Source organism: Dunckerocampus dactyliophorus, chromosome 8 (assembly GCF_027744805.1).
Source record: "Dunckerocampus dactyliophorus isolate RoL2022-P2 chromosome 8, RoL_Ddac_1.1, whole genome shotgun sequence".
NCBI classification, from domain to species: domain Eukaryota; kingdom Metazoa; phylum Chordata; class Actinopteri; order Syngnathiformes; family Syngnathidae; genus Dunckerocampus; species Dunckerocampus dactyliophorus.
Window position 1 is genome coordinate 5,123,328 of NC_072826.1, and position 17,055 is coordinate 5,140,382.

A 17,055-nucleotide genomic window follows, 5' to 3' on the forward strand; every position below is an offset into this window, starting at 1 on the left:
TAACTATTTTGTACACTAAATCACTTTAACAACAATCACAGTTGAAAACAAAGTGCTGAGACAAATAAAATGGACATTCATTTAGTTTCTAGTACAATTTTAAAAATGTCCGAATCACTTCAAAACGTAATAACTACTTTAGCAAAATGCAGTTTGTTCAAAATGCAAAAATTAAGAGACAAATTCTAAATCACTAAACAAAATTAGCTTTTTAAATGATAACATAAAAGGTCAATAAAGGAAATAACTGAATTACTAACCAAACAGAAAACAGCATGATGCAGCCAAGCATCTGTAGGGAGCAGAGAGAGCAGCCAGATGTGGCATCCTCCTAGGTGCTCCAGATGAGGGCAGTCAGGATGGATGGACTCCATGGAAACCTCAGGAAGACAGCACATTAGTAAATGTGACACACAGGTCCCTGGAAGCCAGAAATGCAAGTAAACTAGAGAAAAGAATGTTGAAATGACCTTGCTACCCGCGTCTTGCAAGCAGCAACCCTGGCACTTAAGGAGCACATTAAGGAAACAAAAAGAGAAAAACAAGGAGCATAAAAGGACATTCATTGAATTTGGAGCATGTGGCAAATGGATATCATCCATGCATCACTAACTTGCATCTTCTGTTTTGCTCACGCTTTCATGCCCTCTTGTGGGGGAAAAGTGCTGCAACAACTATTCATTTCTTTGAAATAATAATAATCACGCAAAATAAAAGTTTGTAATATATTTCTTTCTGTTTATTTCTTGTCTATGAAACTAGCACTACGGCCAGTCGGCGCTCTTTAACTATGTCATGGACATCCTCAACATGGTCTTCACGGCTGTTTTCACTGTGGAAATGGTTCTCAAGCTCATTGCTTTTAAACCCAGGGTGAGTCAGCCCATCACTGCCTCCACTGTTTCCAGACTACACATTCACTCACAAATACGGTGGAACCCGCTCATCTCCACATAGCCCAAATCACAAGCCAGGCTCATCATTGCTTGCACATTTACTTGGGACTTTCACCACAGACATACAAAGGATGTATACTTCTGAACTGTGATTCAGAGGTTGGACTATAGGGGGCAGCGGTGTTTGCCTGCCAGTTAGAGACAGACCAATAGAGAAGAAGGGTTGACCAGCTGCGTTGGCCGCAGTGAAGTGTGGCGTGCATCTTGCTGGAAGGTATACACAGCTGTTGTGTAGATTTGTGCAAAGTCATTCTGCTTCATTGTCATTCCGCTGACATGACAATATTTAATCTTACAACACGGCTCCTACACTACTTTTGTTGTATGTCTTGTCTACTGTCACAATGAAGCACTCATACATGCGCAAATGTGTCTTCAAGCTAAACAAATACTGTATATAAATGGCTGGGGATCTTCCTTCAATCTAAACAAATATCTAAGTGGCCGTAGAGTGAAGCTGATGCACTGAACAGGATACAGTCTAATAGCGCTATCATAAGCGGAATATTAGCAATAATCCGCTTGCGCACGGCCATGTAAACACTGATAACCCTTTTGAAAAAAAATATGCTCATATTCCGTTTTTAAAAAAAAAAAAAAAATATCATGCCTGGGTTACTCCTTTTCTAACCCAAATATTGGGTCATGTATACACCTACCGGGGTATCCCGATTGAAAGGAACATTAATTTGTATTCTGCGCATGTTCTGTTCGAAAGGAATCTTGTATCTTTGGCAGGAACTTCTCGTGGAGCGAGGAGGAAACAAGCCACATACTTAATGTGGTGAAAGACAGGAACATTATGTCTTTTATAGACGTTAGAAAGTACCGCGCTAGCGAAATCTATCAGAAGGTGAGTGAAAACTTACGCGAAGCAGGGGGAGCCTGTGGTGGATGTAGCATGGATATGGATGGCACAGCTCTGGCTCCATTTCCAATTTCTTCACGTTCTCACCTTCCGTTAATGAAGAAAGTGAGACAGAATAGTGTCAAGTACTGGTGGTGGGTCCGTACCAGCAGCAAAGCTCAAACAAAGGCATTCGTTGTCCGCCTTTCCAGTGGTGGTGGTGTTTTTGGATACAGGAAGAAGCAGCAGAAATGACGCACCGTTGTCCGTGCATTTTTGTTTTTTTTTTGTAAACGGGTTTCCAAATGTTTTAGAAACTGGAATATTGACCTTGAACCGAATATTAACTGCATGTGAACGTAGTGACTGTGTGCAGCTTTTAATGTTGTTTAACTTTCATGCTGATTAGCCATAATTATGACGTTAAGAATACTCCAACACATAAACAGAACAATTATCATTGACATGACCCCTTGGATCTCACAGTTTATGTGGAGAAAAGTGTATGTGGATGTGGACTTGAGCAATCACTTTTTAATAATAGCAATAACACTTGATGAGTTGTTCCACATACACGGGTTGGTGGCATAAGCGGGTTCCACTGTAGAACAACTTAAGGACATACATCTTACTCAGGGGTGTCCAAAGTCCGGCCCAGGTGCCATTTGTGGCCTGCAGCTCGTTTTTTATTGGCCCAGACAAAATGAAACTTCGAAACAGTTAAAAACTTTTTGCTTTGTCATCTATAAAAGTGGTTTTAACTCCCTCATGCTAACCCTTTTTCTCTCTTTAGAACGCACAGAAAAGGGAAAGAAATATGTGTTGATGCTTCACATAAGGATTGTGGATGATGGGCAAAAAGTGCAGCTGACCATTGGAAAATGTCTCTTAATGAGACCCCTGATCTATAACACAAAGCCGAGTGAAATATGTCTTACCACATAACATATTTGCATTGTTATATTTGCAATAATATCGAATATCATGCTTCTTGTATGTGACCTTAGGTGGAAAAAGCCCCCCCCATGTACATCATGTGCATAAAAATGAAAAATACCAAAGTAATTGTTTTTTTTTTTTTTTTGCTTTGCCCTCAACTGCTCATCAGCTATTTGTTGCCAAGAAGGACAGGATGCTAGTAAGAGCGTGTGGGGTGCAGTGCAGACATTTTCCCAAAATAGCTCTTAAGAGTTTGCATGCAATATTAATATTAGTGGTTTGGTGCAGACAACCACGTGAGCTGTTCAACTCAGGTAGAAAGCAGTTGTGTGTTTTATGTCCTGCAGAAGGTGCAGAAACCTACCTTGAGGTCTAATAATTTGACTTATGGGGGTATGTTAACTCTTAGGAGTCCACGACCTCGTGTCGTATGTCGGCGTAGCATGATAGGCGATGTTGCATGATGCTCCTTTTCCACGGTGTGCAGACTTCACACTGCTTACAAGTAAATGGTGTAAATGGGTCAAATAAAAGTACACCCAGCTATGATTAATAATATTCACCATTCACCATTTTTATTCATTTGCATACGCTTTGCTTGGGTGCAGCGCAATCTGCTTTGAAAGCCAAAGTAAAGCCAGCAATGAAACTTGAAACCTTCGTATTGGTGGTCAAAACTCACCATCAGTCAATCAAAGCAAGAGTGGCTGTTTGGTTGCAGGGGGGCTAAAATACATTTACTTTGTTTTTTAGCTAGATTTCTACATGATTTTTAAAAATAATATATTTTGTATTTGCATGAAGTTATAAGCAGGATTGTACTGAAAAGAGGAAACCAACTGACAGGCCAGATAAAGGTGAAAAATAAAGATAAACACAAAAGTATGTAAGAGGACTCCTAAGGGTTAACACAGGTTGTACCTTAAGGACCTATGTGTTTGTGACATGTGTGAGGGCAAATAAAGACTTTTATGTTTCTGTTGGTCTTACATCCAACTCGGCTACCACTCGCATCAACTTCACTCAGGGCTATTTCGGAGACGCATGGAATGTGTTTGACGCCCTGGTTGTGATTGGCAGCATAGTAGACATTGTTCTCAGTGAGATTGATGTAAGTAAAGTCAGATTTCAACTGGCTGTTGCTCTCTTCTACCCTCTTCCTGTGTGGATCACTCTGTGGGTGTCTTCCATCTTTGCCTTCTTATGGGATTCCTTCTAAAGCTTCTCCTTTTTCTCTCTCTTTTTGTCCTCAACTCATCCTTTCATGTCTTCTTTGGAATTGTTTCTCCCTTCCCTCCGCATCTTCACCTCGTGCGCTGACTTCAGCACTATTTCGCTGATGCTTGGAACACTTTTGATGCCTTAATTGTCGTCGGTAGCGTCGTCGACATTGCTATTACTGAAGTGAACGTAAGTACGACTTCACTCTTGACTTCGGAGTCAAACTGAAGCTTTACGAGATCATTATGCAGCATTGTCCGAGTACTCTGACACATGCCAAAAACATGCATGCTAGGCTCATTGGAGACTTTAAATTGTCTATAGGTGTGAATGTTTGTTTGTCTACTGTACATGTGTCTTGTGATTGATTAATGTACGTATAAGACAGACAACATGGGGCATGGGATTGAACCTTGCGGAACTCCACAAAAACATGCATGCTAGGATAATTGGAGACATTAAATTGTCCATTGGTGTAAAAGTTTGTCTACATGTGTCCTGTGATTGATTAATGTGCGTGTAAGGCAAGCAACAGGGGACCTGGGATTGAACGCTGTGGAACAGAAACATGCATGTTGGGTTAAAAATATCAATGTGAGCTTGAAAGGTTGTTTGTCGAAATGCGTCCTGTGATTGACACAATCACAAAAAAGTATCTTATGTAAAGCTTCACTTTGACTTTGTCCTATTCTTTTTCTAAAGTGATTGAAATGTGCTTTGTTACTTCCTTGTCGCTGCTTTGCCATGTCTGCTTCAGTGTAATTTGTTGCCCTAAATAACAAAATGACAAAACACGGTGTGATGATATGACCCAAGGCCTGTATTTGCTTCCAAGAGGATGTTTTCTTAATTCATGCGGTCCTCTAATTCTTTTTGCTCTTGTTCATTTTGTTTCCATAGAAACTTGTAGAGGCAAGTATTACAAAAAAAGTTGTTTTTGTGTCTACCCTACTGTTGTTCATAACAACTTTATCGTCGAGGCAACCACTTTATAATAACAGATACTGTAAATTAGTTATTAACTTGGGTAGTTGTTGTTTTTTAAAAGTTAATGGGTCTTTTAAAATCTATATTATATATAAAAATATGTTTTGCTTCATAAACAAGGACAAGTTATAATACATTTGAGTATCAGGGCGACATTGAAACAAAAGTTGCACATTTCTGAGATTAAAGTCATAATATTACAAGAAAATAATTCAATTAGTTTTTTTTAAAGGTTATAATAATTTGAGTAAATGTCAAAATTCCCACATAAATAAAACACAAAAGTCTGAGACCAACAAACTACAGTCTTTCGAGACACTAGGCATATATTAATTAGGGGTGCATGACAATTATGAGGGAATATGAGAGACATCATACCGATAAATCCCATAACATTAAAAATCGCTCAGATAACCGATAATTTAAAAAAATGCTCCAATGAGGCTAGATTACCCGTGTTATGCGAGTGAGCAAATCAAGCGCTTCTTTTTTCTCCTGCCTGTGACGTTAATGGCCTGTCGTAACTTCCCACTGAGCTCACTTGTAAATATTAGTTTTCCAAGGAAGACACCTTGCGTGCTAGTTGTACCAAATGCTCCGCGATGAGGGGGTGGAAAAAAAACTCCATTGAGCACACAAAAAAACCTTATCAGCCAACTGAAATTCCAGCATCGCTACCATCGCTACCACTGTTGTGCCGTGGCATTTGAAAGGTGCAAAAGGTTTGCCGGAGACCTCTGTGGCGTCACACCGGCTGCTTGGAGTGTGTGCCCGAATACAGTGCACCTTACTGCGCCACGCCAGGTAGCTCCTTCCGCTCTATACTCCGCTTCTCTTGACCTCCGTGCCGAATATAGTGCACTTTGTTGGGCCACGGCAAGTGGCTCCTTCCTCTCTATGTTCTGCTTCTCCTGATAGTAGTGATGTGGTAGTAGTAATGTCATGATATTCGATTAGGACAAATCAACAGGTACAGTTGGTCAAATCCTAATTTGTTCCAGCGCTTCTTAGAACCAGGTGTGCACAAACTACTGTACATTTAATTCTACATTTAAAAAGTATATATAAAAAAGTTATTGGTTATCGGTATCGTATCAGTCAGAAGCAGAATGTTATTGATATTGATTTGAAAAAAGACATAAAATGCATCTTTTATATATACATATATATATATATATATATTGTTACACTGTAATATGACTCCATTTTCTTTAAAAATATGTTTTCCCTTCTAATACAATTTTATTTTCATTTTTAAAAATTCACAACTGTCATAAATCAAAAATCTCCTTTTATATTCCAACTTTCATAAATTAAGATTTCTTCCCTGCTATATTACAACATTATTCATGTAAAATAACTTTTTTTCCCTCCTGCAATATGATAACTTTAGTCCACCCTGTATATTACAACTTTACTCTCATAGTTTTTATTCTTTTCAGTGTGGCCCTAATATTCCTTAGTACATTTCGTAATGAAATGATGTTGTAAAAAGCCCCCGTTAGATGATTTAGGTGTGGGAGGTGTGATCCCCACCTGTTTCTGTCTGAGCTGCAGTGCTGCTTTCCTGGAGTTTTTCTGGAACAGTATTCCATGTCATGTTCTCTCATTGTGCATCCTGAGTGTGTGTCTGCATGATTTGATTTTAAAGTGTACACAAAAGCTAATGTATTGTTATGCATGTGCAGTAGTGTGTTTAAGGCGTTGTTGGTGGTGTGTTGAGTGCTGTTCAGTTTCACAAGAACATGTAACATGAACGGTCTTTGTGAGGGAATTTTCATTCAATACTTTCTTCTGTGGTTTGCACTGCATGTGGTTATCGTGCATTGTGTGTATCAGGTATTTCAACTGCACGATGCGGTCATGTCTAATGACTGATGTGCAATAGGTTTTAAACTGTGCACAGTGGACCCTTGGAAGTCGAACACAAGCCCTTTTAGGAGGGTGACTCAACATTTAACATTTTCTAAAAGGGGAAAAAAAAGGTTAAGAAGGTATTTATAAATAAATTTAAAAATACCGGTACTTATTAAATAATGAAAGAATAAATACAGGAGTAAATATTGACAGAAATATTGCACAGTGAATGAGTATAGAATATTTAGTTAAATATATTTCAAGAAGATATGATATCAGACACTATGTTACCAGAATTTTGCTTGTTTTTGGACCATATTTTTATCATATTTGACCTCAATTGTTCCAGTTCCGTGGGCCCACAGTATTTATTTCCTACTTGCATGTCTTCATGCATTCCCACCATGAGCTTGATTGTGACCTCTCCAAATGCATGTGATGAAGCGTCAGCAAACACCATTAGCTAACATCTTTTCCATGTCCCGCCTCTCCCAGATGGCCCTCGGCCACCCGCTCCATGCCCCCCCGGTCAGTTGTGTTTCCCCAGCGAGCCTTGCTGTGCTGTTTGTCTTCACGCTCTCTCGCTCTCGCCTTCTCATTTGACCTCCAGACAGAACGCCCCTGAGCTCAAGAGCTGCTCGCAAAACGTTAAGATCCGCTTGAGTAAAAAGTGATATTTAGGAAGTTAAGTGCAGGGCATGGTTCAGGTGACATCTTTCGGCATCACTAGGTACACCTGTGCAAGCTAATGGTATCCAGTGCAAGAGCCTATTCTTCACTGTGATAATCCAGCTGGTCTTAGATGTCATTTGCTTGTGCAGGTTTACATAAAGTCTAGCTCACAGCCGGACCTCCGATTTTTTTGGTCGTGCGATTTTTGGCGTTCCCCAAATCGCTGTGTGTTTTCACCACGCAGTCGACGTACAGCCTGTAAGTTGAACGTGCGTACCACGCACCAAATCTAAGACTTCTCGGACGTACGACTGTTGCTTCATTCGTGCAGCTAATGCACGTAAGTTGTAAGACCAACGTCTGTCAAACTTGCAATGAAAGTACTGACCTTGCGTTCCATGCAGGCTTTATATGAAGGTTGCAAGAACTACACGTGAGCTGTTTGTCGTGCGTGCCATACACGTTCATATCCCTCCCCCGCGATTGGGAGCGATACATATATATTCTGTGTGTGCCAGGTGTTTTCCTTTCCAGCATGTAGATGGTCTTTATTCACTAACCATGACATCATGCACAGATGCACACACATACGTCATATCCGCTCACGTAAATATCAATATGCATTGCAACAGGAATCAAATGTAAATATATATTTACATATATATTACAATAGAGACATAACCAAGAGTGAAAAAACAAATATGCCTAAAGCATATAAAAGAAAGAGGTAGGCTCCCCAGCAGCTTTAAATTTCCTGCCATTGATGCACTCTCACCGTACGGGCAACACACGACCGTCTTACTCGACATGCATGGAGCCCGTACGAAATATCTGAATGTGTGTTGGCTGCACTAATTCCGTATGTGGGGTGCACGTGTGGCACACGACACACATATGGAGTCCGCAACGTACGGAAAAATGGACATTTTACCCAAACCTGACAACAGCAAAACGAGCAAAAGACACACGCTGGCCGTATGGACGACGCACCCGTAGAGTTTGTTTGACATGACAAAGGACCTCTAGTCGGTCTGCAGCCAGTCTTCACCTCAAAAAACAGCACGTCACACGGGTGCCCTGCGGTTTTGTGCATGTAGACCGACTGTAGGAGCCGTTACGACCGGTGTGACCTCGGCTTAATGTAGAGTCTTGTCAGAAAGAAAAAGAGATCATTGACACTCAAGCGACCCCCACCCTCACAGGTAAGAGCGGTCGTGATTTGACCCCAAAAAGGGCTGAGTTTGAGGTTCTTTGTTGATCTTGTGATTGTCTCTGTGTTTTGTCCTGTCTTCCTGTAGTGAGCTCTTAAAGCTCACAATGGAACTCATGCGTAGCTCAGGTGTGTAGACCCCAGTCAGGTGCATGAATACCTCAGCAGCCCCCACTCCTCCCTGTCCCCCCTTTTTTCCCTGCAAGTTCACCCCAGTTACTCCTCCTCGTCCTCCTCCACTCGAACCCCAAGATCTACTTGCCTTCTTGATTCCTGTCCAGTCACCTCAGTGTGACAACCCCTGTCCGCCACCCCCCACTCCCTACCCCTGAGCCTTTCCATGGTAGTCTTGCTGCATGACTTTGGTGCATTGCTATGAGGAGCTCCTTATCATCCCCGACGTCTTGTGTATGCGTGACATGATGCTTGATGCATGCTCCATGGATGCCGGGGCCAGGATTAACTGAAGAACCTCCTCAAGCTAAATGACATTAGACTAGATTTGAACTGTTGAAGCCACATCTGTCTGGAGGCTTGGAGCCAATCTAACCACTGTTATTCATATTTTTATTCTGCACCCGGACTGTGTGAACAAGTGCTCGCTGAATACTTCCTGTTTATGGCATGCATTACATAATGAATGCATATGTACTTGGTGTGTGTGTGAAACCTGTGTGACTGAATCTTATACAGTAGGTCTGCAAGCATTTTTCTTTTTTTTTGCAAATTCCATTTATGCTGCTTTAAGATGCATGCAGTTCATTAACTGTATTGATGGCCCACTCGCCATAACATTAGGTACACCTGCACATGAATAATGAAATTCAATACAAGAGCCAGTTGTAAAAACAAGAATGTTCAATATTAATTCATATGTTCAATGAGGTGTTCATTTAACAATGTTTGTCAAACTGACATATTTTCTTGACCATATTTTGCTACATCAGAGGAAAAATATTAGACTTTTTCATCTAGTAATCCCTCGTGTATGACGGTTGATTGGTTCCAGGCCCGACGATGATAAGTCAATTTCCACAAACTAGGATTCCGTCTTTAGAATTTGAATATTTCCATAGTTAGAAAATCTTTTTACCACCTTCTTAATACACTTTTTAACATTGTCATTGCCATGTAGACATGAAATAACACCCTTATAGTCACATTTACACTCATCTTACCCAATATAGAAGACATAATAAGAGAGAATAAGACATATTAGACATAAATAGGACATATTCTATTTAGCCTATTCACTGAAGAAAAACAAAATGGTCAAACGTACAGCTCCCACGTCTGTAGCTGACAGTGGGCAGAGCTCCAGGCTTAATTTTAAGATGTGTAGTAAAGCCTGTTTTTTTCTGTGAAGTCGTGGCCTTATACACTGTGTGGACTTATCCAGCCAGAAGCGGGTCAAAGGCAGTATCATGTCCAAGAGGAAGGACGTTATGAAAATCTTGAAAAGCGAGCGTTTAAACCAGTGCTTCTCAAATAGTGGGGTGGGCGTGGTGAACTGGGCGTGGTTTGTTGTATTTCACTGGTTTCAGTTTACAGTTCAGTCTGTACAGTACAGATAAATATATATCATTTTCTCAGTTGTATTTCAAATGAGGTGGAGGGGTGTGAAAACATTTCTGTCACCGAGTGGGGGCATGACGGAAAATAATTGAATTAAAAAGTCTCTCTTTCATAATGGGGGACTTTTAAATGAATACCTATTTGACATGTCATGGTTATCTTCATAAACGTATGATTTTTGATCCAGCTCTTGTATTGGATCTTTTGAGACTGTGCAGGTGAGGTTTCCTGACTAGGAATCAAGTCAATGTTGCAGCTTTCTTAAAAATCTTAAAAATGTATCTTCACATGTGAACCCAATGGTTGTGTCCAGTCTAGCGGGGTGATAAAGTTGTGTCCCAGTTTTTCAGTTCTAAGTGATTACATGTTGTTCATCACTGGTTCTGTCCCACATAGTGTCGTCCATAGTGCTTAGACAATGTTGTCTGTCCTATCATCACAAGTCTGAGGCCAGTAGTGACCCTGATGTGTCTTTGTCATACTTCATCATATATAATATTTCAATGCGTTAGTGTTAATTAGTGTGAGGCGCTGAATAAATCATTAATTCAGGTTTTTGATTTTAAAGCCAACAGAGACTCCTCAGGTGGATGAACAGGGGGTAAGATGCTCCACCCCCACAACTCCCTTCTCCTCTAGGGCCATGCCATCATATTTGTGTTCTATGATCTATTTTATTTCATGTTTCTCATTCTAAGGCTTTCTTATTTTGTATTTTGATTTCTCCCTTCTGGTATGGTTTGCTCATGTACAGTGGTCCCTTGTTTCTGCGGTGATTTGGTTCCACACCTGACTGCGATAAGTGAATTTTGCCAAACTAAGATTTATTCATGGAATATTTTTGTAGTTATGGTATAGAAAACCTTTTTACAACCTTCTAAACACGGTTTTTACCATCATTAGAGCCCTCTAGAAATGAAATAACACCTCTGTAGTCACCTTTGCACTTGTATTACCCAATATAGTAGACATAATTATAGAACATAAGCCATCTTAGACATAAATATGATAAGATAGATTCGTACTTTAACATTGACAGAGTACTTCGTCGTGGTTATTGTCCTATCAATGTAACCTTGCTGACACCTTACGATCCACTTCAATGGCTTTATTAACAAGGAGAGAACACATGCAGTGAACATTCACACAGGAGCTGCTGTCGGCCACTCTCTACACTGCTAACCTGCTGCTAGCACTCAGCTAACAGTCAACTCTAGCTAGCTGATGTCACACACGTCACTTCCCAGGTCCCGCTTCTTAAAGGCACACACAAGTCACAGATACTGTATTACACTTCATATCATGTCTTTTGAGTGGCTTATATTTGGATTTTCCTTCATTTAGCTATTTTTATGCTTGAAACTGCTCCATTTAGGCCATTAATACATACAATTTGCTTAAATATGCATTTTTTTTTGTGCTCATAATAGACGGTAATCAACCACGACACAGCCATCATTTATTAATGAATTAATTAGAATGAGGGCACGATGTTGGAACCACGATGTAGTGAGGGACAACTGTACTTTATTTCCCAATATTTGGATTTTTCTATGACGCGTGTCACTCAAACGTGGCGCCAGGTTTTTCCCCAGTGAGGTGTCAGCTGGTTTCTCACGTTTGTAGTGTTGACACTGCTACATGGGGGTATGACCTCCCCCCGCCCCTTCTCCCTCTTCCTGGGATAAAGTCACCTTTCTCTGACCTGCCAACCTCCTGGCTGACCCGTTTGGGGTTGGTTCCACTGTGACTCCGCATGCAGTGACTCTGGAGTGAGGGTGCCATGCTTGTGCAGACGTGTCCTGTCAAGTATGGCAAGGTTTTTTCTCCAGCATGCCCTTGCTTCCTCTCCTTGTAGGTCAGCGACACTGCTCCTGACAGTGCTTTGGACATGGACCCACAGAAACATATGAGCTGCAGTTACACTTTGGACTATAGATATGGCTCGATGAAGCCATTATTTGCTTTTGTAGAATAGAGATGTTAATTATAATCAAGGTAAAGCATATCAATCTCTCAAATTCACATTTTCTTCAACTATGACAATGCAGTGCTGCTCCTCCATTCCATATGTTTCTGCCCCTGAGTTCAGAACTCATCCCAGTCCAGCACAGTTAAGGGCTTCTGTGTCTCATGCCGTAACGCCGCCCGCTTCTGACCTGGGAATGTTTATTCCCAGAACACGGAGGACAGCGCCCGCATCTCCATCACCTTCTTCCGTCTCTTCCGGGTCATGCGGCTTGTCAAGCTGCTCAGCAGAGGGGAGGGCATCCGAACTCTCCTTTGGACCTTCATCAAATCCTTCCAGGTGTCTTTATTGAAAAGGTTCTAGCTTCATGTGTACTGCTCTTTTGACTGTTATTCTGACTGTCTTTTCCTCTCTTCAAGGCTCTGCCGTACGTCGCTCTTCTGATAGCAATGCTGTTCTTCATCTATGCTGTCATTGGGATGCAGGTTGGTCCCCAAACTTGATTAAAAACCCATTTCTTCTCCTCTATGTCTTTGGACTCAGGGAGCCAATAATGCTTTTTCAGGTCTTTGGGAAGATTGCGATGGTGGATGGCACGCACATCAACAGAAACAACAACTTCCAGACCTTCCCTCAGGCCGTGCTCCTCCTCTTCAGGTCTGTCTGATTTTAACTCTGCCCTGCAATCTCAACTGTACCGTAATTCCTCCTTTATTGCGGTTCATTGGTTCCAGACCCAATTGTGCCAAGTAGGATTTCTTATTCATAAATGGAATATTTTCCTAGTTACAGCATAGAAAACCTTTTTACCAAGGTCAAGGTCAAGGTAAATTTTATTATCCCCGAGGGGCAATTTGTTCGACAGCCAGCCATTTCACACGGACAAGAAACCAACAATAAATACAATATTAGAAACAAAAACAGTGAATACAGCACCAACATTACAGTTATTCAGCAGAACAGTGGCTGCCGGAACCAAAGACTTCCTCATCCTCTTGGTCCTACATGTAGGAACACCGTATCTGCGACCCGATGGAAGCAACCTGAAGTCATCATGCAAGGGATCACCGCGGTCATCAAGGACTGATTGAGCCTTTTTCAGAGTCCACCTTTGATACAACACAGTCAAGTCATTAAGCAATTCTGCTGCGCACTTTAGTGATGCCCTGCAACCTGTTCCTGTTTTTGAGGGTGAGCAGTCCATGCCAGCTGATAAAAGAAAAAGTCAGCACTGACTCAATAAAACAAGAATAAAACATTTCCATAAAAGTGTTATCCACTTTGAAACCCGGAAGCTTGCGATAAAAATACATCCTCTGATGAGCTTTTTTACATAGGGCATCTCCCTGAGACTCAAATGTTAGCCTGTGGTCCAGCACCGCTCCCAGATATTTGTACTGCCGAACCATCTCAGCAGTAGCTCAGCAGTATCTCTTAATGACAACAGGTGAGAAAACTGTAGGATTCTTCCTAAAATCTACAATCATCTCCTTGGTTTTTCACACCTAAAAAGGACGTGCTGTCCCAGTCCATAAATTCAGACACTACAGGGCCATGATCATCCCGAGTCATCTGCAAATATGAGGGCCGAGACACTGCAGGTTTTTTCTCCAACCAGTTTCTCCAGCAGGTGATTTGATTGATGAGCTCCTTCCCTCAAATTAGAGGAGGTGGTGATCATTAAAATCACCTGCTTTAGTGACTGGCTGCAAAGAAAACCTGAAGTGTCTCGGCCCTCCATGGCACGAGTTTGACACCCCTGTGCTAGGAGATGAGTTGGGGGCGGACATGCCGTGGGTTACGGCTGCAACAGTAGCCCATGTTAAGGATCATTGTGCCTGTTTGAAGATAATTCAAAGCCTGTTGTTCTGGCATTCAAGTCTGATGCTTGTGTGTCTCACCCAACATTACAGTTACATTACTGACACCTAGTGACCAGTGTACAATACTAGATATCATCATCACAACGTCTTTGATTGCTAACGGACATAAAGAGCTGGATTACCTCAAAGTTTTTACTATTAAATTCAACTGTCCCAACTGTCAAGTTCTTTGGACTTTCACCAGCCTGAACTTGAAAAAGAGTTTTATTTCACACCTCAACTATTTACAGGAGCACAGGTTAGGTTGATAACCTTTGAATCAAAGAGGAGTAGCATCAAATTACTACTAATTACTACACAGTTTGTAACTTAGGGCAAGTTAGTTGCTACATACCAGTGCAACACTTACTTACCACTCCTAGAATTTTTAGAAGTAGAATCTCCCAGACTCAATCCGGGGGGCAGACACCCTCTCTTTATTTAAAAGTCAACTCAAAACTTACCTCTTTGCCAAAGCGTATAGTTAGAAGTGAGCCCTGACACGCTGATATGTATGTACAAGTATGTTTCTTAGACTAAGACTATGACTTCTGGCTTAATCTACCATCTATCCCTCTACTCTACTGTATTTTTATATCTCAACCCAACCAGTCGAGACAGACGGCCGTCCCACAGAGCCTGGGTTCAGTTCCAGGTTTCCTCTGTGCAGGTGGCAGGTGGCAGTTTGAGGACTAACTATGATTTGGCGCTATATCAATAAATTGAATTGAATTGAATTTTTATTCTTAATCTTACAAAAAAAAAGTAAAATTGGCTCAAATATGCATATTTTTGACCAATACTAGGCTGTATTGAACCACAAAATGTGAACTTAATAAAGTCTCTATCGAAACAGCATGCTTTATAAATGAATATATTTTTGAAAAACAATGACAGAGTGAAGCAGTGAAATTGGAAGCGCAAAGTGGCGAGGGATTACTGTATAGACATATTTGTCTGCTTTTCCAGGTGTGCCACTGGGGAGGCGTGGCAGGAGATCATGTTGGCCTGCATGCCGGGGAAACTATGTGACCCCGAGTCGGACTACAACCCTGGCGAGGAGATGACATGTGGCAGCGGATTTGCAATAGTTTACTTCATCACCTTCTATATGCTGTGCGCCTTCCTAGTATGTACATCAAATTACATTCATGGCCCCCACCAGGAGTTATTTGGTGTATAGTTTGCGAGTCAAAAAGTTTGTCCAGCCCTGTTTTATCGTTCTTCTTGTGCCCCTCCAGATTATCAATTTGTTTGTGGCCGTCATCATGGACAACTTTGACTACCTGACAAGGGATTGGTCCATCCTCGGTCCACACCACCTGGATGAATTCAAGAGAATTTGGTCAGAGTACGACCCAGAGGCCAAGTACGACTTAAGTTCATAACATTCCCTTCATGTCTGCTTGGAGCAATTCATCTTTGCAAATTATGTCTTGTTTCCTTTTCATCCAGGGGAAGAATTAAGCATCTTGACGTGGTAACACTTCTTCGAAGAATCCAGCCGCCTCTTGGCTTTGGCAAACTGTGCCCTCACAGAGTGGCTTGCAAGGTCTCTCTTCTTTTTTCTGCTTGGACACTTGAAGGTCCCATATCATTGAGTTTTCATGATCGTTTATTAGAAGTGTGTTGGCCTTGATGCTACAATTTAGAAGAAAAGTGCTTTTAGTAAGTTGGCTAATTAATGCACGTAATGGAACACACCTATTCCGCCAAGAAAGGCCCCAATTAAGTAACAGGTACATTCATGATAACATGTAATACTGACAGTATTTTGCTCACTTTAAGTATGAGCGGAACTTCCCTTCTGGGTGCATTGATTCCACATAGCAACATAGAAAGCACCTGCGACCCCTGGTGGGCACTCAGCTGGACCCCCTGCAGTTTGCTTACTGGCCTCGGATCGGAGTGGACGACGCAGTGATCTACCTGCTGCACAGATCACTGCTACACCTGGAGGACAGCGGGAGCGCTGTGATGGTCATGTTTTTTTACTTCTCCAGTGCCTTTAACACCATCCAGCCGTCACTACTCAGAGTGAAGATGGAGAGTGTGGGAGTAGACCAACACCTGACTGCATGGGTTATAGACTACCTCACCAACAGACCACAGTATGTGAGGCTTCGTCACTGTGTGTCTGACATGGTACTCTGCAGCACAGGTGCCCCTCAGGGTACGGTGCTCTCCCCTTTCCTCTCCACCCTCTACACCTCGGACTTCACACACAACTCCACACAGTGTCACATCCAGAAGTTCTCCGATGACACAGCCATTGTGGGTTGTGTTTCAGAGGGGAACGATCTGGAATACAGGACGGTCATCAGGGACGGTCATCAGCTGGAGTGAGCTTAACCAGCTGCAACTCAACACCAGCATGACAAAGGAGATGATCATTAACTTCCAGAGGAAAACATCTCACTTCACACCGGTGAACATCCAGGGAGCGGACATAGAGTTGGTAGACAGCTACAAATTCCTGGGTGTTCACTTTAACAACAAACTGGACTGGTCCGTCAACACCCACGCCCTCTACAAGAAGGGCCAGAGTCGCCTCCACCTGCTGAGGTGACTGAGGTCCTTTGGTGTGTGCAGGACTCTTTTAAGGACCTTTTATGACTCTGTCGTGGCCTCAGCCATCTTCTATGCTGTGGGCTGCTGGAGAAGGGGCAGCACGGACAGAGACAGGAGCAGGATCAATAGGCTGATCAGGAGAGCGAGCTCTGTCCTGGACAGTCCTCTGGACTCTGTGGAGGAAGTGGGGGAGAGAAGGATGTTGGCTAAGCTGACGTCCATCATGGACAACACCTCTCACCCGCTACATGACACTGTGGGTTCCCTTGGCAGCTCCTTCAGCAGCAGACTGTTACACCCACGGTGTAAGAAGGAGAGGTTCCGCAGGTCCTTCATACTGACCGCTGTCAGGCTCTACAACACCTGTACCACCTGAACCATGTTGTAGT

The 17,055-nt window shown here is 42.1% G+C and overlaps 1 protein-coding gene across 6 annotated transcripts in view; it reads left to right on the top strand.

Annotated features, from left to right (window-relative positions):
• Positions 1-17,055, top strand: part of cacna1da (calcium channel, voltage-dependent, L type, alpha 1D subunit, a) — a 91,858-nt gene that overhangs the window by 60,613 nt on the left and 14,190 nt on the right. For 3 of the 6 annotated variants that reach the window (XM_054785207.1, XM_054785208.1, XM_054785211.1), the window contains 9 exons: positions 763-873; positions 4,069-4,152; positions 10,833-10,865; positions 12,444-12,572; positions 12,653-12,718; positions 12,799-12,890; positions 15,065-15,224; positions 15,337-15,464; positions 15,551-15,647. In XM_054785207.1, coding sequence (XP_054641182.1) covers positions 763-873; positions 4,069-4,152; positions 10,833-10,865; positions 12,444-12,572; positions 12,653-12,718; positions 12,799-12,890; positions 15,065-15,224; positions 15,337-15,464; positions 15,551-15,647 — 900 coding nt within the window. The remainder of the gene's footprint in view (positions 1-762; positions 874-4,068; positions 4,153-10,832; positions 10,866-12,443; positions 12,573-12,652; positions 12,719-12,798; positions 12,891-15,064; positions 15,225-15,336; positions 15,465-15,550; positions 15,648-17,055) is intronic. The other 3 variants (XM_054785209.1, XM_054785210.1, XM_054785212.1) reach the window with 1 other exon arrangement.